The sequence below is a fragment of the Oryx dammah genome, unplaced genomic scaffold (assembly GCF_014754425.2).
Source record: "Oryx dammah isolate SB20612 unplaced genomic scaffold, SCBI_Odam_1.1 HiC_scaffold_18, whole genome shotgun sequence".
Taxonomy (NCBI): Eukaryota; Metazoa; Chordata; class Mammalia; order Artiodactyla; family Bovidae; genus Oryx; species Oryx dammah.
In genome coordinates this window covers 51,434,788-51,457,332 of record NW_024070202.1, presented here as the reverse complement: position 1 = coordinate 51,457,332, position 22,545 = coordinate 51,434,788, and the positions used below count along the sequence as shown (strand labels likewise).

The 22,545-nt window shown below is 44.0% G+C and overlaps 1 protein-coding gene across 1 annotated transcript in view; it reads right to left on the bottom strand.

Moving 5' to 3' along the window:
- Nucleotides 1–22,545, bottom strand: part of WNT2 (Wnt family member 2) — a 45,873-nt gene that overhangs the window by 5,790 nt on the left and 17,538 nt on the right. The window contains exon 4 of the mRNA XM_040260871.1: nt 14,437–14,701. Coding sequence (XP_040116805.1) covers nt 14,437–14,701 — 265 coding nt within the window. The remainder of the gene's footprint in view (nt 1–14,436; nt 14,702–22,545) is intronic.

Sequence of the window (22,545 nt, the reverse complement as noted above, 5' to 3'; positions counted from 1 at the left end):
GCGGAATGGGAACTGAAGCCCGGGGTGTGAATGAGACCCCTAGCAGGTGTGAAAAGTGTTCTCACCTGCCATCCACAGGAGACTCAGAATTTTTACCTTTTTTGTGTTTTGTTCATAAGCCGTGCACACTGATAAACATTCCTCACTTCTGCTGATATGCTGTTATCAGAATATAAACCCATTAAAATGCAGTTCGAATTCTTTACCCACTTTGGGGTTGTGGGGCACAGGGGCCAGGACAGGGAGACAAAATGTCTCCTTCCTGAATCAGGCTATGGGCCTTTTACTGACATCACATGCGGTGGTTGTCCCCTGGTGGCTTGTGAGCACAAGGAGGTCTATGCTGGTGTTCTAGCTCAGCCTTGAGTAATGGCCCTGGTGGGTTTTGTCCCCCAAATGCAGCAACTGGACTAGACTCCATCTGGACAGATGGCTACTCAGTGAAGGAATCTCCACATCGTCCAAACTCTGAGAGGAGCAGACAGAGCGATGGCCACTGGCAAGAGCTTAACTCGGAGATGGTTTCAGAAGAAGAGACAGAGACGCTGGCACTGAGTTGTCTCAGCAGTTCAGTGTTCAGCTACAGAGTGCTGGAGCACTGAGACTCTGAACAGAAGGGTGAGAGTCACTGATGTGAGAGCGCTGTGAGGTTGCAGCCTGGAGTGGCCACAGCCCTTCTGGGGGATGAGCAGAACCAGGACGGGCCAGCTGAGAGGAAGGCGGAGGCTGCCTAGCAACAGACTACCAACCGGCTCTGCTTTGGGCTTTGGATCTCATTAGATCTGAAGACAGACTGTAGGGAGGAAGGGAAGTTCTGACACTTGCTGTAATTTGGGCAGAAGATATGATTGGAGGACATCACGAACTCAATGGACATAAATTTGAGCAAACTTCAGGAAATAGTGAAGGACAGGGAAACCTAGAGTGCTGCAGTCCATGCATGGGGTTGCAAAGTCAGACATGACTTAGTGACTGAATCATGGAAAAAGCAAGAGAGTTCCAGAAAAACATCTATTTCTGCTTTATTGACTATGCCAAAGCCTTTAACTGTGTGGTTCCAAATAGGAAAAGGAGTACATCAAGGCTGTATATTGTCAACCTGCTTATTTAACTTCTATGCAAGTACATCATGAGAAACGCTGGACTGGAAGAAACACAAGCTGGAATCAAGATTGCCAGGAGAAATATCAATAACCTCAGATATGCAGATGACACCACCCTTATGGCAGAAAGTGAAGAGGAACTAAAAAGCCTCTTGATGAAAGTGAAAGAGGAGAGTGAAAAAGTTGGCTTAAAGCTCAACATTCAGAAAATGAAGATCATGGCATCTGGTCCCATCACTTCATGGGAAATAGATGGGGAAACAGTGGAACAGTGTCAGACTTTATTTTTGGGGGCTCCAAAATCACTGCAGATGGTGACTGCAGCCATGAAATTAAAAGACGCTTATTCCTTGGAAGAAAAGTTATGATCAACCTAGATGGCATATTCAAAAGCAGAGACATTACTTTGCCAACTAAGGTCCATCTAGTCAAGGCTATGGTTTTTCCAGTAGTCATGTATGGACGTGAGAGTTGTACTGTGAAGAAGGCTGAGCGCTGAAGAATCGATGCTTTTGAACTGTGGTGTTGGAGAAGACTCTTGAGAGTCCCTTGGACTGCAAGGAGATCCAACCAGTCCATTCTGAAGGAGATCAACCCTGGGATTTCTTTGGAAGGAATGATGCAAAAGCTGAAACTCCAGTACTTTGGCCACCTCATGAGAAGAGTTGACCCATTGGAAAAGACTCTGATGCTGGGAGGGATTGGGGGCAGGAGGAGAAGGGGACGACAGAGGATGAGATGGCTGGATGGCATCACTGACTCAATGGATGTGAGTCTGATTGAACTCCGGGAGTTGTGATGGACAGGGAGGCCTGGCGTGCTGCGATTCATGGGGTCGCAAAGAGTCGGACACGACTGAGTGACTGAACTGAACTGAACTGAACTGAACAACAGAGCTATTTCATCAAAACCCTGAAGAGAGCATTTGCCAGAGTGCAGAAGCTATATAAAACTTGTTGGTATTGTTTTCCTGGATCAAAATTAGAATAAGGACTTAGTATTATTGACAGCAGTAGGCCTCCATTGTCTTCGGGACCTCCCATTACTCTTTCAAGACAGAAAACAACACCATCACCATCATCTTTAAAAAGAATCAAGACTATGCATTTGTGCATGTGTGTTGGGGGGAAAGAGTGAGCTTATGTGTATGAAAAGGAGTCACTGAGTTATATGATCTGACTCCTTGTTTAATGCTGAATATTTGGGACATATATTTTAGATCTTTTATTCTAAATAATATACCAACTTATTAAATAATGAGTCACTCATTACATGATCTGATGACCCCTGCCTGGGTCACAAATAAAACCAGCTACACTACCAGATTTAAGCCCAAAAGGGCCAGTTTTTACATTTTCAAAGCCAGATAGAGCTGAAGTTCATCCATCTTTTATTTTCTCCTCTCTTTTACCCCTCTTCTTCTTTCTTTTTTTTCCCCCTCTACATTTTTTCTTATCCTCTTTCTCTTCTTTTTGTTCATAACTGGGGCCAATATTTAACTTAAACAGGCCAGGCCCTGTGATAAGCCTTTGCCTGCATTATCTCATTTAATACTCATAAGCACTTATAAAGTAGGTACTATTATCATCACTGTTTTGGAAATGAGCAAAGAGAAGGTCAGGTAGGCTAAGTGATCACACAGCAAGCAGGTGGCAGGGTCAGAATTTGGAGAAGGCATATCCAAGCCCAGAGATGGAGGTCTTGACCTTGTGATTGGGCCTCGTGTCCCACCAGAAAATAGGAAATAGGCCCCAGAAAGCTGGCTCATGTGTAACAGTATGTAATCAGTGCTTCTACCTATTTCCTGCTCTCTCCCTTCTTTATTTTATCAACTGAAGAACTTGCAAAGGTCCTGACATGCAGCTCTTTTGGAGGGGAACTTTTTCTCCAGCACATGATATGTCATCGACAATTAAGACATTTAAAGTTATGTAAGAAAGTAAACAAGGCTGGTTAGCATGGTACTTATAGCTTATACTGCATTCTTCCTTTATAATATTCCTGTTGAATCCCTATCACCTTTTTGAGGAACTAGACAGACTGATTACTTTGTAATAGCAGGGTATACATCTCTAAAACATGTGTGCCCTCAAGGAGGTTCTAATGTATGTCTCGGATGTGACTGAGACTCTGGGAGAAGCGTCTCTACACTGAATTCTCTAGTTTAGAAAAGCCTGTATCATCAACTGGGCTTCCCCGGTGGGTCAATGGCAAAGAATCCACCTGCAGTGCAGGAGACACAGGTTCAGTCTCGGGGTCCAGAAGATCCCCTGGAGGAGGGCATGACAAGCCACTCCAGTATTCTTGCCTGGAGAGTCCCATAGACAAAGGAGCCCGGCGGGCTGCACTCCAAAGAGTCAGATGTGACTGAAGCGACTGAGCGCGAGGCAGCACACATCAGCTTGCATCTCACTAAAAATGAAATAGCATCACTTGATCACTCACCTAACTCTTCTCAGACTTCATTCTGAGATTCTCTGTGCCATTTCCAAACGCCAAATTGGTCACATATTTGCATCATACAATGTCTACAATAGCCTGTGTGGCTGGCTCTAAAAATCCTTCAGAGGAGAAATTTTAAAAATATTTTTGAGTAATGGCCTAATATCAGCCTCCCAAATTGATATGCTAAAAGGATAAACATATATTTAGATGCTTCAGATTTGATTGCTTATTTAAAATATTATTTACATTGCTTTATAGTATTATTTCTTACTACACTTTGATTTACTCAGTTCACTGAACAGAAGTGCCAAGTAGGAAACTCTTTTCCCTGACTTCCTTTGCTTTAGGTTTGTGAAATATGCCCAGATGTGTGGCCTGCTGGGTACAGATCCCAGTGCCCAGGGTGGAGCAGTCTTAGGCCCAGCAGACCCAGCCTTCTATCGTCTTCACACTACGCCATAGTCAGACCATCTGCCTGGAGTCAGTGCCCGGGAGATCCAGGCTGTCTGCAACCATGGGAAGGTGCAGCTTCCAGCCAGATCGACCTTTCTCCCACAGGTGTTGTCCTCATCCTGACCCACACAAGAGCTCACAAACCTGTGAGGGAAAAGGATAAAGAATTGGATCTTCTAAATTGTGTAACTTTGGGACCACATAACACACCTTCGGTGGAACAAGGCTGACGGAACATTTTAGAATCAAGCATGCCATCCCCAGAGCTATAAAATTAATAATGGAGTCAGGGTTCCCAGCGCAGAAACCCTTCTGTCTCCACTGACATGCATCTTCCTGACAGCAGAGGAGGACGGGGGGCTTGTGCTAATAGTTCCCAGACCCACACCTCGGGGACCTGGAGGAAGGGCGCTCTCTATCTCTCTCTCTGGATGGGTCTGTATCTCTGGAAATTCCTGCCCTCCAGGCTGACAGAAGCCCATATGTTGACCATTAGGGCATAAAGCAAGATTCACTTAAGCCCGTCATCCAATAGGCTGTTTCTCCTCTGGCTGACTTACATGTTGTCATTCACAACACAGATTTATTGAGGGAAGAAAAGAATGTTAAAGAGCACATGTTAGAGGCCGCGCATTCATCTGCTTGGAAGGCTTGCCCCTTCCTTGCATCAAGGATCGTAAAGCTACAGCTGGGACAATGTTTCTCCACTTATCTCAAGGCATTTTATTCAGCATTCTCATAATCACTAGGAAAGGTTTGACTGGCTCAGGAAAGAGCGTCCCATTAAATTAGCGAATCCTATTGGAGAAGGCAATGGCACCCCACTCCAGTACTCTTGCCTGGAGAATCCCATGGACGGAGGAGCCTGGTGGGCTGCAGTCCATGGGGTCACGAAGAGTTGGATATGACTGAGCGGCTTCGCTTTCACTTTTCACTTTCCTGCATTGGAGAAGGAAATGGCAACCCACTCCAGTGTTCTTGCCTGGAGAATCCCAGGGACGGGGGAGCCTGGTGGGCAGCAGCAGCAGCATCCTGGAATTAAAGTTGTTGAGTCAGACTCTTCAAGGTTTTCTTTATTTGGCACTAACTAGCCTGCTGCTGCTGCTGCTGCTAAGTCGCTTCAGTCATGTCCGACTCTGTGCGACCCCATAGACGGCAGCCCACCAGGCTCCCCCGTCCCTGGGATTCTCCAGGCAAGAACACTGGAGTGGGTTGCCATTTCCTTCTCCAATGCATGAAAGTGAAAAGTGAAAGTGAAGTCGCTCAGTCGTGTCCGACTCTTCGTGACCCCATGGACTGCAGCCTACCAGGCTCCTCCGTCCATGGGATTCTCCAGGCAAGAGTACTGGAGTGGGGTGCCATTGCCTTCTCTGACTAGCCTAAGCCATGTTTATTTCCCATTACCCTCCACCTGCACCCTCATCAAGCTGACTCCTCACTGTCCTACTGAAGTGACTTTCTGATGTCACAGCCACGTAGACCGTAGAGTTACCCTCACCTGCCGCACGGGACTCTCCCCTCACTCCTTTAGACTGAAAGTCTTCCCACCCCTCAAGATTCAGGGCCTACTTCAGCACCTTTCATCGAGCACTCTCTGTCCGCTCCAAGCCCACCTGGACCATCTTCCTAAGTTCTGTAATGTTAGCACATCAGGCTCTAGGGCTCATACACTGTTTTGAAATGTTTGGTGATTTCTCATACATCTTGTTCCCTAAGGACAGTATTAGGTCTCATATTACTCAGGTGGTAAACACATTCTTCCTGATCTATTAAGTACTAAAATCAATTTCTTACAAATTAGTATCAACCTTCCCTTGCCAAACAGAGGCATACTTCTCCAGGAAGGGCTCACCCAGGGGCACTGTGATGAGGACAGAGGAGCTGAGAGCCTGGTTTTTATTTGAAATATCTCACTTGATATATAAAGAGAACATATACAAGAAATGTGACACATTTTTAAATGATAGAAATTAAAAATGACAGGAGACTCTGTGGCGTCAGATTCAGGTTCTGTTATTGCAAACTTAGAGTAAGATTAATTAACAACCCATTCATTCGAAGATTGAGTCATAGGAACCTTAGGAATTTCTAAGTGAGATACATATCTTAAGAGACCCAGAGAAGTGAATTTGTCCAAGACTACCCAATTAATAATCAGTAGAAATAATCATAGGCAGCATCCATCTCCTAATCTATAATGCAGGGCTCTTTATTATATGAAATTTGCAAAATTCATAGGCATATGAAATTTGCAAATTTTAAGAAGAGATTTACCATAGCAGCACAAAATAAGTTTCATGGGGAAAGCTTAAAAGAAGTATGCAGATACATTATTTTAAAGTACTTTAACATTCTTTTATTTGTAACACATTAATATAGTAATTAGAAATAATCACACATTAATACAATAATTAGAAATATTTTTTTCTATTTCCAAAAAAGTGAAGGATATCTATTTGATAAATTCTTTGTTGTTAGTAGTTATGTCAAAGACTTAGAAATAAGAAAATTAAATTTTCTTTTTTTTGAAATAAAAAAATCTTTTAAAAAAACTTCACAAATTCAATCTAATTGTCACTGTCAAATCAGGGTACTTTTTAATGTATCCTAAATGTATAGTAATTCTAGCAAGCTTGTATTCTAAAAGGAAATGCAGGTTTACAGATCATGTCTATACTATGAAATAGCATTGGCTGTAAAAGGTATTTTGGTATGTTAGCAATGAAATCTGATGAACTAGCCTGTAATCCCACTGATAACAGTAAATGAAAAAGGCCCCCCAAAGAGTAAAAGAACTGAGTATTTGGTGGCAGCTAAAAGTAACATATAGAGTCTGCTGCTGCATTTATTTAAGACCTTTTATCTCATCCAAGGAAATGGGTAGCCAGAAGCATGTTGGGCTCTGTAAATGCCCCACTAATGCACTTGAATATGAGGAAAAATTCCATTGAACACTTATGCTTAAATGGGAATTTTCATAGGCTGTGTGTTATAAAATAATCAGTGATGAATGAAGACATGCTGAAAAAAGCAACCAAATTATCTTTAAGCTACACACTGCACCAACATAAGTATCCAGCTAATATGATGAACATATTTTATGTTGTTTATAACTTGACATTCAGTTCAGTTCAACACATGTTTATGTACTCGGTGCCAGGGATTCAGTGGTGAACAGACAGATATATTAATAGTTCCTGCCATCATGGAGTCAGAATCCAGTGGGACAGACAGGTAGTGAACAAATATTTAAACAAAAACTTCTGGCACATTCTAGGAATGAAAGAAGAAGGCTTTCTGTGATAGATCCTTTGTACATTTTAAGAGGACATGGTGATGGACCAGATTGGAAGTGAGAAAGCAGTGTAACAAAGGATGTGTGGGTTTATGGCTTGACTGATGGAGTGGGCAGTCATGCCATTTTCTGAGAAGGGGAAACCTGGGGAAGACATGTTTGGGAATGGGGCAAATCTAGAGCTCAATTTCTAACAGAAGTAGGTTGATAAAAACATGAGCATGCTGGAGCTGTTAAGCAGGGGGCTGAATACAGAATGAGGAGAGAGGAGAGGACACAGATGAGGTCTGAGGTAGCAGTTAGAACCGTATTAGTGGAGGAGGCCGCCCAGAGCGAAAATGCAGAGGAACCGGTGAGAAGAGCCTAGATCGGGCCCCGAAGACCTTCAAGGTTTAGAAGCAGACAAGGAGACACTAACAACTGAAGCTGAGAAAGACCAATTTCAGGTCAGGAGGAAAATCAGGAGACTGCAGTGTTACAGAGGTCAAGAAAATAGTGTTGTAAGAAGGAGAGATAGGCTATCTGCATTATATGCCACCAGGAATTTGAGGGTCCACCAAACAGTATTGATATAAATTATATAAGATAATCAATAATTACCGTGAAAATGGTAACTTAAAAACCTCACCAATATATTTTCGTATCATTCTCGCCTATTCTAGCTGTCTTAGCACTTTTTTAGATATCATGAAATTTCTACAATAAAGCTTAACATAGAAAGGGATAAAAAACTTATTCTTTAATTTTCAAAGTGACAAATGTAAGGTAAGACCTCATAATAGAGCAATGGAGTGAGAACTGAAACCTAAGAAAATCACATTTTGGCCCAGGTAGGGTTTCCTAGCACCTAGCCTGTGTCCCCTGCCTGCCACCCACCTGGGTCATCCACAAGGACCGGGAGGCTTATGAAGCCATGAGGGCAAAGACCAATTCTGACTACCTCATTTTTGCATTCCTGGGGCTTATCGTAGTTTCTGGCATATAGAAGGGCCTTAAGAAATATTTGTTCCATGAAGAGATGAGGAACCTCAGATATCCTGGTGGGAATTGTACATTTTGGATCAAAATAAGGCCCACCCACTGCTATTGGCTGAGATGGTGTTCTCTTGTTTTTTTATCAGGTCATAATCACAGAGTTCGGAGGTTCTGCAAGCTAGTCACACCATGGGGTAGGTCTAGAACACCAACCAGTCTGTGTAAGCCTTGGTTGGGGTTGTGTTCCCACAGGTATTGAGCTGTTTGCTAATATGATTTATGTGGGAAGAACTACGATATCCAAGAACTCACGTTGTTCACAGCCTGCAGCTGTCAGGCAGGTAAAGCTCTCCTCTGATTTCTGAGGAAGTTCACTTTATGCATTTCACTTTGCAGAAAGTCCTACATCAGTACCGGTTTTTTCTAACCAGAAGAAATCCCAAGAGAATTTTTGCTTTACCAAAAAAGGCAAAAAGTGAAAGTAGCACTGAGCCTTTGTTTTTGGAGCAAGCCGGTACAGAGGCAGCACCCACCCAGAGCGACAGGAGTGGCCCTACTCAGCTCCTTCCCCAGGGCCTACACTCAGCATCTCAGTACCAAGGCGCCGTCACCTGGAACTGAGTTCGTGAGTGTCCATGCTTTATCTCCATGGATTCTGTGCATCTGTTAGCAAGATGTGTCCTAAGGTAATCACTTCTTCGCTTCTGGCCATTTTGGCTTATGAAAGTTTTTATAGGAAGGTTCTACTTCTAGACAGCAAGGGAAACCTGTCTCAGGCTTTCGGTAACAAGTTAAACAACTGGTGAACTCCATTTGCTTTCTGAGCTTGACAGGAGGATTGCTTGTTTTCTGCAGCAGGAGAGGAGACCTCGTGGTGACCTCTGGCCCAGGTCAGGGTTTTTACAGAATAACCAGTGCGAGTGGTCTGTGACTAGGTGCAGGCCTTCTCTGGAGAGACAGCAGCATTCCTTAGCCAGAGATGCACCTATCTCTAACTTAAGGACTTCTTTGATTTACAGATGCCAGGGGCAATAACCAGAGGAGATAACCACACAACCACCCATCCCCGAAAGCCCAGTTCCTAGATCTGGCCTCCAGTTCGGCCTGCAAAATGTCACATGCACAGCATCACACAGCTGTACCTACTCTCCGAATCTCTAGGAAGTATTTATAGTTGAACATCAGAGCACTCAGCTTCTTCAGTGGAAGACCGGGGGGTAAAAAATGTCTTTTGTCATTATTGTTGCCATAAGAAAATCTTCCTTTACAGGTTTTCAAGCTTATCATTTCTTAGGAGCAATTGAAGACATTAACACCCTCCAAATCTGAAAGGGCTTGTAATTGAATGGGGCTTCTAGGCAGTCTAAGCTGAATGCGGTTGAAGTTTCCCCACCTCCCAGCTCCCTGCTTTGCAGGCACCTCATTCCATTATGTTCTATGTCCTCATGCTGCCTTTTTATTACACAGCCCCCCAGTCGCTACTCTCAAGTTTTAGGAAGTAAGGGAAGAAAAGTATAGAATTTTGTTTTGACTTTATTTATTTTGTTTTGTTTACCACTTACAGGCCACAAAATCTTGGACAAGTTAACTTTTCAGAGGCTCAGTTTCCTTCTCTATAAATAGAGGTAACTGCTGTGAAGATTTAAAGAAAATGCACATAAGGCTTGCAGTACAAGGCCTGATTCTCAGTAGGAGTTCACCCAAAGTTCCCATTACCTTTCTAACCTGAGGTTTGGGTCTGTCTTCACCCAGGAATACCCTAGGGTCTTGACTCACCTTCTGTAATTCTCACCAAAATCTACTAGTCCTGATATCATTGTTTCAGGCCTTCACTAAAGGGCTGACTTGATCTCCATCAAGCTAATTCCAAGGGAAGCTTTGATGGATGAGATCATTTCAGAGTGCTCTTCCCAGTAAAAGAGGGTCCCCAAAAATGCCTTAATGTGAAAGAACACCCTCTCATACTGTGTAAGTCAGGGCAGGGATATTTTTGAGTGACATTTATTTAGAGCTTTTCAAATAGAAAAACTTCTTTTTCCTTTGTAAGAGATCAGATATTTAACAACAACAACAAATCTCTCAGGTACGACTTCTTCGTACCTGATACTTATAGAAAATCAGGGAATTGTGGATTTCCCAAAAAGTGAAGTGACAGTGTTAGTTGCTCAGTTGTGTCCAACTCTTTACAACTTTATGGACTGTAGCCAGCCAGGCTTCTCTGTCCGTGGAATCCAGGCCAGAATACTAGAGCGGGTAACCATACCCTTCTCCAGGGGGTCTTCCCCACTCAGGGATCAAACCTTGGTCTCCCTCATTGCAGGCAGATTCTTTGCCATCTTAGCTACCAGGGAAACCCTATGGATTTTTCAAACTTTGATGTGCTTGAGTGTGAAAAGCATACAGAATCTCATGAAAAAAACCCTGAGATTCTGATCCAACAGGTCTCTGAAGAAGTCCTCACTTTGGAAAACAGTGGACTAGACCTACAGACTTTATCCACTTCACAAATTGAAATGACAAAACAAGCCAGCTCACATCAGTCAGATTAGGAGTGGATTTGAACAGGAAGAAGCTGCTAACTAGCAAGAGTAAAGTCTGCCAATTCCAAATATCTATGACTTGACAGTATTCAATCTTCTCACCACCATTGCTTTTCTAAGTGCTGACAAAGGGAAGTTGCCCAATCAGTTGAATATTAAATGTACATGATTTTTTTTTTTAAAAAAGCAAGATAAAATGACCGCAACACAGCAGAGGGGTGAAATCAAGGGAAAAGTTAGTGTCAATTTTAAAAGAGAAAGTAAATATATATATATGTATATATATATATATACACACATACACACACACATATGCATATTTGTATACACAAATATATTTGATTTAAATTTTACTGAAAACTTCTGACTTATTTTGGAGCCTGGATAACTCTGATGGTAACACATTTCTAAGGAGAGGGAAGCTGGTTTGTGCAGTCCATGGGGTCTCAAAGAGTCAGACACGACTTAGCAAGTGAACAACAACTCATTTCGAACATGTTCCATTTACCATAAAGCAGGTCTGATGTCGTGCAATCATACGGAGAGACTCTCTCACTGATGTCCTGACTCGTTAACTGTGAGTGCTTCTTAAAATGTACACCAGAGAATGTCAGTACTGACCTAGATGAAGGCGGAGAGCCCAGAGAAGGAATGCCACTGAGTTAGATTCAGGAATTGCCCCTTCTCACAGTTCTCAGACTGTCATATCTCACTGCCTGAACAATCAAAAGTTGGGAGCCACTCCAGGAAGATTTAGAACTACACACTTTGACCGACTTTTCAGAGCACATACCACAGAAGTCTCTAGTAGAAAGTAGCCTGGAGAAAGTCTCATCTCTACACAGACCAGGGCAAGGCCCTCAGCAGCCATTAGGGTTAAAGGAGGCTGTCTCAAGGAAAATCTGCATTTCATATATGTGTTATTTGTAAGTGTTATTTGTCCAGATATGAACAATGACAAAATACTGTCAGAAATCCAAGATTTCTCCACATAATATCAAACACCCTAAATCATATTTTCACTAAAACAGTCATCTGACAGTCAACAGAACTAAAAAGAAATATTGCAAGTTTTCATAGATAACTTTGGCATTTTTCTAGGCTTAGCTAAAATAAAAAGGCCTTAAGTATAGTTCAATTTATGAATAATCTAGGAATCAGTGGAAATATGATCTAAAACAATGGAACTGGCTACTTAAAAACAATAACAAGGTGGCTCCTGGTAAATTGATACCAACCCAGAACCAAATTCAAATCTCTTTAAGTCAGAGAAGCTAAAATAAGCCTAAAATAGAAGGGAAATAAGACAGTGAATAAATTATATAACTTCCCTCAGAAAGTCTAGACCTGCAGCAGTAGGCCTTGTGGCTGGTGCATTTGGAGGCAGAGTGAAATAGTTACAAGGGTGGGAGGACTTGGATTCAAGTCCCTGCTCTGCCTCTTACCCATTAGAGTCCTTGGGAAAAATCCATGACCTGTCTGAGCCTCAGTTTCCCCTCCCATGAAGTGGGATAATAACATCCCACTTTACTCAATGAGAGAATATAGATCAAGCCCTATTATGTGGTGGGTACTGCAAATGTGTTTGCTATTTTAGGATCAAGAACCAGAACCATGTTCTAATATATGGGAGTATAAAAAGCGGAGTGTGCAAGAATAACTTAGTATCCTGAAGAGGCAGCAGGGATTCAATTCAGAATCTCCCCATTGTGAAGAGAAAGTAAGGTCTTTCTATCTATATGTAGCAGTTAAATGGTCATCATCATAACTGCTTCACTGTGCAAACTGCTTCAATTCAAAAAACCAGAAAAGATGTCCGGGGAAGCAGGTCCTCTTATGTTTGAAGTGAGGTTCATGCTTCACCCGTCCTTTCACATACACGCCCTGGGAGAAAGACAGGAGCAAGTTGTAATGTCTGGGTTAGGAGCGCAGGTCATGGGGTCAGACAACTGGACATTCATCCCCTCCAAGACCAGCCAGATCTTGAGCTGGTTACTCACTTTCTCATCTGTACAATAGAGACAGTGATATCCAGGGTACTTAACTGATCTCAAAAATATAAGAAGTGAATTTGGTTCCTGGTTGATGTTGATCAACCAGGAGCCACCCTCTTCTTAATCATTTTTATCTTTTTTCTTCAATAATCAGTTCCAGTGCACTGATGTCATAGGGCGGTTCTAAGGATTAAATAAGACCATGTGTGCAATGGTCTTAGAGCAGTACCTGGCACACAGGAGTCGGTACATCGTTCCTAAAGTGATCCTGATGTCATCAGCCCCATGCTTGTCTGAGCAGTCTGAAGATAAGCAGCTAGTTAGCAGCAGAAAGGAACCCAGACCTCTGGGACCCTCCTGTACCAAAACACAGGTTTCTTGGGGATTGAGTGGAAACTTTGGCCTGACAGGTAGGATGACTTGTTTGAGGTCGCAAAGCACGTGAGGAATGCAGCAGGGCACAGCATCTGGCCCTTTCGCTCAGCAGTTATTAATCCAGGGGCTGCATGTACAAACGTGCTCCAGGGCTGCAAAGAACCAGCTCATCAAACCATGAAGGCAATTCAACCACTTGGGGACAAAGAAGAGGCTCTGGACTCTTTGTGACATCCCCTGATAATCCTGCTCAGACCTGTGATAGGAGCTGCTGACGTCCGTTCTGTTTTACTGTTTCCTTTGCAATTACTTTGGAATGAAAAACAAATTCAGAATTTGAATTCGAGGATGTTTTTCCTGGTAATGAATTCCCTTGCTTTCTACTAAGCCTGAGAAGTTGGCTTGAGATAAGTTGTCTGTGGGCTCCCCATCACCTCCTCTCCACTGAGACATAGTGCTCATTCTTATTCTGTATCAAAGTCTTTGCATGGATTTTGTGCTAAGCCCAGAGTTCAGGGCTGACCAGGAGGGGCAAGAGGTGGAGAAAAGCACATGTGTAAAGCCCACAGGTGGCAACTGCTGTACTGAGGCTGATGGAGCTGCCCTCTGAGTGAGTTCAGGACAGGGAAGGTGCCGTCAGCAAGGGAAGGGTGTGGCTTTAATAAACGAAGTGCCTCTTACGCAGCCCTCATCCACTGCTCTCCGACAGCTGAGCCAGTGGGGATGAATTCCTGCTTTCAAGTAGTTGGCAACTTCAGAGCTTTTTGGAAAGAGCGAGGGAGTGTGAAGTATGGAGGATTTCAGAACAGGCTAACTCTAAAGCCTTGGGATCCTCTTCCATAATCACAAAGGTGGGACTTAAAGGGGCAGATACACTGCAAAGTTGTCCTCCCCTGAGCGTCAAATCACAGAGAAGATGCTGGGCTTCTATACATAGTGAACATGAACCCACCAGTTAGAGTTCTGCCCAGGCTGAGGACTTTTGCTAATCTGCACATTTTGACTTTTTGCCACGTACATTCTTGTTGGGTTCCCATTTCTCCAGAATCTGCACATTATCAGTGAATTTCTCCAGTTGCTTAGGAAAGCTTTCTGTGCACTTAAAATATGAATGCTGAAGAACCTGAGCTTTGAACCTGAAGACAGCAGGCTGTATTTAGAGGACTGGCAGGTGGAAAATACAGTACTGTTCTTAAATTGAGGAGTGCTGATTCTTGGAAGAATTAGGTACTTTGAATAAAGTGTTTTGAACTTACCTGCATCTCGGTCCCTGATACAGTAGTCTGGAGAATTCTCAAAATACACGAGGTCATTTTTCGTTGGCTTTTTAAACCTCTTGTTAGCCACAGTGAAACCAGTGCCATCCTGGTTCATGACAACCTGGATGGCCCCATTGTACTTCCTCCAGAGATAATTGCCCGTTTTCCTGAAGTCAGCCATGGCCAGCCAGCAGGTCCTCAGGGTGCAGGAACCGCTCACGCCATGACACTTGCACTCCTGTTTCAAGAACCTCTTTACAGCCTGTGGGAAAGGACGGGTGAGTTCAGTGGAGGCAGATTCAAATATGTACACACGCTGCCACTTTTCTTACCTCCAAGCAATCAGGAAGTGACCATAACCCATCGCGGTAGAAAATATGAAAAAGAAAGTATATATATGTGTAACTGCACCACTTTGCTGTGCAGTAGAAATTAACACAACATTGTAAATTAACTATGCTGCAAGGCAGGGGTGGGGAAGGAAAAGAGAAGTAACTGAGGACCCAGGATCCTGGGACTCAGGACTGGGAGATGTTGCAGTCACTCGCTGGTCACGCTGGGCACGCTGCCCTGACCGTAGCAGGTGGGGAGGGGCAGCACCTGACTGTGAGCCTGCTTCCCTCTGGGCATAAAAAAAAGCCTCACTAATTGGAATTTACTGGGGTGTGGAGCCAATTTGAAGAATGAGGGAATGAATTAGAGTATTTTCTAAATAAATAAGTTTTACTATGTTGAAAATGTATACTATTACTCAAATGAACAAATAATTGCGAAGCCTGTTTCCTTTCGATAAGCTGATAATAGCGATTATTCCTATCTATGAGGTGTTTCCCATGGTCCAGGCATTGTGCTGATGCTTCTGCACTCTGTCTCCATGACCCTGATCTTCACAAGCCTGTGTTACATGATTCATTTGCAGATGATTGAGGAGCAAGACTTACAGAGTTGTAAAAACACTTGTCCAAGGTTACACAGCAGGTAAGGACAGAGTCAGGGTACACTGGAAAGTCAGTCGGTGACCCTGAGGGTGACATTGAATTTGGGGGATTATCACTCAGCTCTGGCTGAGTAATTCTGAATAACTCAGTGAGAGCTGAGCTCGCTCTGTTCTCTTGGAGAGAGGAAATAGAGGCAAGTGGGATGAGTAGGGTCTCCCTCATCAGCTCTCCAGAGCACTGTGACACTCATTTCTGAGTGAGAGAGGCTTTGGGAGAGACTGACCTTGGAGACCTCACCAAGTCTGAGCCTTTGGCCTCAGCTCAGGCACAGGGCAGAGGACGAGAAGCCTGCCTTCTGAGGGCCTCTGTCCTCTCCATTTGCGTGTCTAAGCCAAGGGGTGTTGCGGATGGGAGGCAGAGGCAGCAGGGGAGTGAAACCCCTTGGTGACATTATCTGAGGCGGTGCCAGGCACAAAATTCTTAGGGTAACGCATTGATAGCCCTGTTTCTAGGAACTTGGAGCTGATGGTTGGAACTCTGCCCACTCTCTGGGGTTCTTAGCTGGGGTGGGTGGGGATATGGGGGTTGGCTCCAGCAAAAAACTGGGGTAGAGCTCCCCACCTCACCCCAGCTCACCCCACACCCCACCTCCAGGCTGCCTGTCCCTCCCCGGGGCCTCACCCCAGGTAACTCTAACCAGGTTTTGCCTCTTCCACAGACTCAGTTTCCATCCAATGCTATGGTGGAACCAAGCGTGCAGAATGTTCATCATTCCAGAAGACCAGTCCCACAAAAGCAATCTAGAAGGAGCCGAGACAGCATGGGGGCTCCACGGTTATGCATCCCCTTCTTGGCTCAGGCCGGAACACCACACCTTTCCCACTTTGTCCCACATGATGACTGTGCCCTGTTACATTTGAAGCCTGCCCTGTTCAGCATAAGCCAGCTTTGGAGGGAAGGACACAGAAGGAAGGAGCATGTCCTGAGTTTGGCCCTCCAGGTCCTGGGGCTCTGGGCATCTTTAAAGGATGTTTCAGAATGGACTCCTTTTCGGGAACTACATTTCCCTTGTGCCCCTCAACTCTGATCCCCTATCGTTATATGGCAGGTGTTTGGTATGAGACTCATTAGGTGACCCGGACAGCAGGCCTGTGCCAGAGAAACACTGCTGGGAAGGCCATCTTGACTCCACCGCCCTGCCCCACTTGGATCACCTGTCCAGGCACTTTCTGTTCAAAGATCCTGATGGAGCCGCACAGAGCTCACTCCGTGCCAAGCGTTTGGGAACTGACTATGAACGCTTCTTCATCAAAGCTTATTCCTTTAAAAGCTGACTTATTTACTCACAAGTAATACTTCTGTCTGGAGAAGGCAATGGCACCCTACTCTAGTACTCTTGCCTGGAAAATCCCATGGACGGAGGAGCCTGGTAGGCTGCAGTCCATGGGGTCACGAAGAGTCAGAAACGACTGAGCGACTTCACTTTCACTTTTCACTTTCATGCATTGGAGAAGGAAATGACAACCCACTCCAGTGTTCTTGCCTGGAGAATCCCAGGGACGGGGCAGCCTGGTGGGCTGCCATCTATGAGGTCGCACAGAGTCGGACACGACTGAAGTGACTTAGCAGCAGCAGCAGCAACAATACTTCTGTCTTTGAAAATAATGGGATATATTACTCTCCTTTGTAATATTAATACTAAGTTTCCAGGTTACGAAGTTAGAACTTGGTATTTTTATATGATTAACTGAAGGGTTTGCATATTAATTTAAAATACACTTTATGAGTTCTTATAAGCACATGCAGGAGTGGTACACCCTGTTGATCATCACTGTCATTCACTGTTGAGTGGCTGCATCCACTTCTCTCTTCCTTCTAACTTCTGTTCAGGTGTTGGGTAGCCACGTGCTTCAGAACTGGCCTGGACTCTTTCTGAGCCAGAACAACCCAAATCATTATACTAATTGCACTGTTCTGCCACTGATTTTTTTTTTTTTTTTTTGCATTTGAGTATGTAGTGATACAATTTGGGCCAATATGATGTTACAAATAATCTGTTGGGAGGCTTGTAGGAAAGGTTCCTTCACTCTTTAAGAGAGATAAATGTCCTTTTCTTTGTCTCTGGATGCAGTTTTCTGCAGCTGCCTCCTTGGGACATGAAGCAGCCAGTGCAGGACAAGCAACAGGCTGTAGACAGCAGCCTGGAAAGACAGGAAGAACCAGCTTCCAGAGGGTGTTGCTGAACTGCTTGAATGAACCCACCGAGGCCCTGCCCTCCCAGACTTCTCATGATCCAAGATACTAAGTTTTCCTCATCTTTTAGGTTCCCTGGGGTCTGTTACTTATAAGTGAAAGTATTTCCACTGGAACCATGATCAATTCTTGACTGTGGTTTAATCACAGACTCTGACAATTAACCAAGGGGGAAGGTGAGACACTTTCTCTGGTACTGGGTTTGCTGGCATCTCGAGGTCCCATCCCTAACATGAAGTGCTCAGGCACACTTGGGGGTTACCTCTGCCTCTTCTGTATACTGAGTTTGCAGGCTTGACATTCAAATCTTTAACCTTGAAGAGGGAAACACCCACTCCATCAGAGAGGCAGAGGGCAGAGGATCTAAGCCTAGGTGGCCTCGTTCAGAAAGTAGCTGATGTAAGAGTAAGAAACTCACAATGTTTTCTAGTTTAGAAGAATTCCAGTATTCAAATGGTATAATAACATAATAATAAGCACGGCACTATGTGCCAGGCTCCACACATTGTCTTATGTAATTACCATGATTAGGCAAAGTAGATTATTATTCCCATTCTACAGTTATGGAAACCAGGGCTCAGTAAGGAAAATCAAATCCCCAGAGTCACCCCGTGAGACAGAAGCAGACTACTAAAAAAATGTGAATCAGATATGTCTCACCCACAGATCCATGCTCTTTCTACAAACACATTTTAAATATTCCTGTAAATTGCGTTTTTCTCAAATTTTGAATTGTGCATACTCTGCTTCCCTCTATTCTTTTGACTAAATGAAGAATTAAATGGATAATGTTATAGACCCATTAGAGCAAAAAAGAGGTAAGGAGGGAAATGGGAATTACATTGCACCTTCCAAACTAATTGTCATAAAAAACCTAAGCAACGGTTCATTCATAGGAGAAGTACAGAGTAGTAATAACAAGATAAAAAGATGTTCACCTTCACTAGGAGTCAGACAAAGCAGACTCGAATAGTGTAACACTTTTTTCTTTTGCCTAGCAGGTTAGCAAATAATAATAAAAAAAACAATGATTTGATAATATTTGGTGTTGGTAAGAGCATGGAAAGGAGATGCTTTAACAAACTGTTGGTGAGAGATTAAATCAATATGTCATGTAAAATAGCATTTTTGCAATACTTATCAAAATTTTAAATGTACAGTATCCTTTAACTTTGGTGATACTCTGAAAATATTTGCACAAGCTTTGAAAGATACAGACCCACATGGATGTTCGCTGCAGCATAATTAGCAATAGCAAAATATCAGGAAAAACCCAGATGATGTCAGCAAGACAATGGTATGTGCTTAATAAAGGAATATGGTGTGGCTTTTGATTAATTAATAATATCATTCTTACAGGCATAAAAGGAGATCGAGTGAAAAGCAAACTGCAGAACAATGCAAGTGGTATGATGCACTTTTCAAAGGCTTGCACATGTGTGCATACACAGAGAAGGAAGGGAAAGAATGTTCATTTACAATCTGGATGCTGTCTGAGGGGCTGCATAATCCGAAAGAGGGAAAAACAAACTACTCATCAAGTTAAAGGAGAACAAACCAAGAATCTTGGGATTATTCTCTGGCAACTAGAGAGAGCAGAGCAGAGCAGAGTAGAATAGAGCAGTGGTTCTCTTCCTGGTTACACATTAGAATCCATCTGGAGACTGTCTCCATCACAGAGACCCTGACCTCTCCTGGAGCGGAATACACCATGACCTGGGCAGGGGGTGGGGCCCACCTTGAGGGCACTTCCGGTCCAGGTGCTTCTAATACACAGCCAGGCTGAGAGTCACGTCCAAACCAGGGAAGGTGGCGGAGTATAAAAGGAGTCCGCACCACGGCCAGAGCAGGTAAGACATTCACGTGCAGAGCCAGTCTTACATTTCTAGAAACTGGGATATCTGAGGACTGAATCAGAAGTTGTGTCATATCCTATGTCTCCAAAATGTCCTGACCTCCAGGGAAAGTTTCCCACAAACAGCCCTTTGCGTTAGCGTTGCTTTGGGACAGGCTGCCGCGCAGGGCCCTGCCACAAGGATGCTCCTCCGGGGTCTCCGGAGCCGCGGGAAGAGGGGCTGCGGGCTTCTCACGCAGGCAGCTGTGGAGCTGCAACAGACTTTTTATTTGCACTGTGAAGAAATGAGTGAATGAAGCACGGGACCTGGGGACATCCAAGCACTGCCAGACAGTCTGGGCCTTTTTGTGTTTGTTTTTATATATTACTTTTGAATTTTAAAGTTAAGTATGTGCACATGGGATTTCCCAGGTTTCAGTGGTAAAGAACCCACCTGCCAAGCAGGAGAGGCAGGTTTAATCCCTGGTTGGGAAAGATGCCCTGGAGAAGAAAATGGCAACCCATTCTGGTGGGTGGTCCTGGGAAACCCCATGCACAGAGGAGCCTGGCAGGCTGCAGTCAATGGGCTCACAAAGAGCTGGACACAACTGAGCGACTAAACAGCAGGAGCAGCAGCAGCATGTACGCATGATTTTTAAAAATTAGAGTCCAGAAAAGAGAATAAAAAGCAGTCACTCTCTGCTGTACCCACCCCACCTCTCCCCTCCCAGTCGGCTTGGCACAACCTCAGAGCGGTCATTTTTAATGCATTGTGCCCTTGTGGTGGTTCATTACGTGTCTGTAGAACAAGGTCTGTACTAGTTTTCCTCCAGCTTTGTGAGAAACAGAATCCCATCCTCAAGATATTTTATGGACATCCACCAGAAAATTCTCTTCATAACTAAACAAACCTGAATGCCAGTGAATGGAGCCCTCTGGAGAGGGCTCCACGCACAGTTGGCACAACTGAGTGTGACAGTTCTGCCAGTCACTTTATTTACCTTCCAATCATGTTGTATAGTCCCTGATAGACTACTTCTTATGGGTGAGGGTGAAAACTTGATTCACACCTCACTAATTTTACCCTCCCCCACACTCCCAACATGGTTCTGTCATGGTTGGTTCTGATGATTTCTCCAGCTTCAAGAAGAATCCTTACACCTTTTCTATTTCCAGAAGTCACCAGTGCTCTCTCATGAGATGAGGATATTTGCAGCCCCCTCCATTCTTCTCCCCTTCCACTTCCCAGTCTCCATCAGCATGGTCTGTCCTTTTGTGGTGACAAAGATTAGAGCATTAATGTTCTGTAACCATAATTAAGTCTCTCATGGCATGTCTAAACATCAAATCTAAAAACTGAAAACAATAAATATGTGTTGTTGTTCAGTGGCTAGGTCGTGTCTGACTCTTTGCAAACCCATGGTTTCCCTGTCTTTTACCATCTCCCACAGTTTGCTCAAACTCGTGTCCATTGAGTGGATGATGCTGTCCATCTCATCCTTTGTCACCCCCTTCCCCTCCTGCCTTCAGTCTTTCCCAGCATCAGGGTCTTTTCCAGTAAGTCATCTCTTCACCAAAGTTTTGGAGCTTCAGCATCAGTCCTTCTAATGAATATTCAGGGTTGATTTCCTTTAGGAATGATTGGTTTGATCTCCTTAGTTAACTGCACAACCAAGGACTGTGCCAGGACTGCATTTTATAATCTCTAATCCAATTGGACAACGTCTGGGCTGAAGAATGTTGCTAGAGTGAAGTTTGGTGTTTTCTTACTTTACTTGTTACTAAGTGCACTTACTGTAACCTCATGTCTTTCACTCTCACGCTCATTCCACCTGTGCCACCAGTCCCCCTCCTTTCCTGGGGGGGTTCTGTGGCCCTGAGTGGTCTTAGTCTCGCCTGGACACAGCTGGGATCATGCCCTACTAGAGGAGGGCACGGCAGTGCCAGATGCCGTGTTTTCTCTCTTTCTTTCAGTTCATTCCCTCTCTTTACTGCAGCCCCTTTTTGAGTAACTCCTTCAAGGTGCATGGAGGATGAATTTTCTGAATCTTGTGTGTTATGAAGTCTTTATTCAGTCTTCACACTCGACTAATAGCTTGGCTGGTGATAAAATTCTGGGTTGAAAATAATTTCTCCTCAAAATTGAAGGTATTGCTCCAAGGTTTTTGGCTTCTAAGTGTTAAGGTGGGAAATCTGATATGCAGCTGATTCTCTGCCAACTGATTTTTGTTTTCATTTCACTGCCCGCCCCCCCCCACCGCCCCCGCCGCCACCGCACCCCCTACATGAAAGGCACTAGAAACTTGCTCTTATCCTTGGTGTTCTGAAATATCACAAGGATGTATTTAGAAGTTTTTAAAAAATTAGTCCTGTTCAGCGTCAGTGGGCCCTTTCAATCTGAAAACTTCAGCCCTGAGATGTTCTCTTAATATTCCACCCCCTCAACATGCCACAGTTTTTTAGTCTCTTTATGGCTTTCTAATTAGTCAAGTTGCTGAACCTTCTGAATCAATCCTCCATGTCTCTTATATTTTCTCTTTTATAGTTTTAATACTTTCTTCCTGGCTTCTTAAGGAAGAAATTCCATTAGAGTAATACTCCTGGCTCTCTCTATCCCCTTACTAATTTCTCCCCAGGGGAGGACAACAGACTTTTCCAACTGGTGACTTTAGAGGAAGGAGAAGGGCTTGTGTGTCTGGGTTCCTTCTCTTTGGGCATCTGCCAGCATGTGGAGAAGATGAGTTATGATCAGCTCCTGCCCTCCAGCAAGAGGTTCCTTGCAGAGCCCGGGTACGCAGACTGGGACAGGGTGAGTAAGTCTGCCCAGCTCTGGAGTGGAATCGAAGCTTCAAAGCTGCATTCTCCAGGGCTGCCTTTTTTTTTTTTTTTCCCATCCTGCAGCAGCTGCTGTTACTCCTTATATCTACATCCCTTGTCCACTTTTCAGCTGGTTTCAAACTCAAGTGGGAAAGAGAGGTGATGTTATGACTCTCTATTTGTCCTTTGGGCTTTTTGTTTTACTTTCTGGGAGATTTCTTTGACTTTCTCTTCCAAGTTCTCTCGTTTTCTAATTGTCACTTT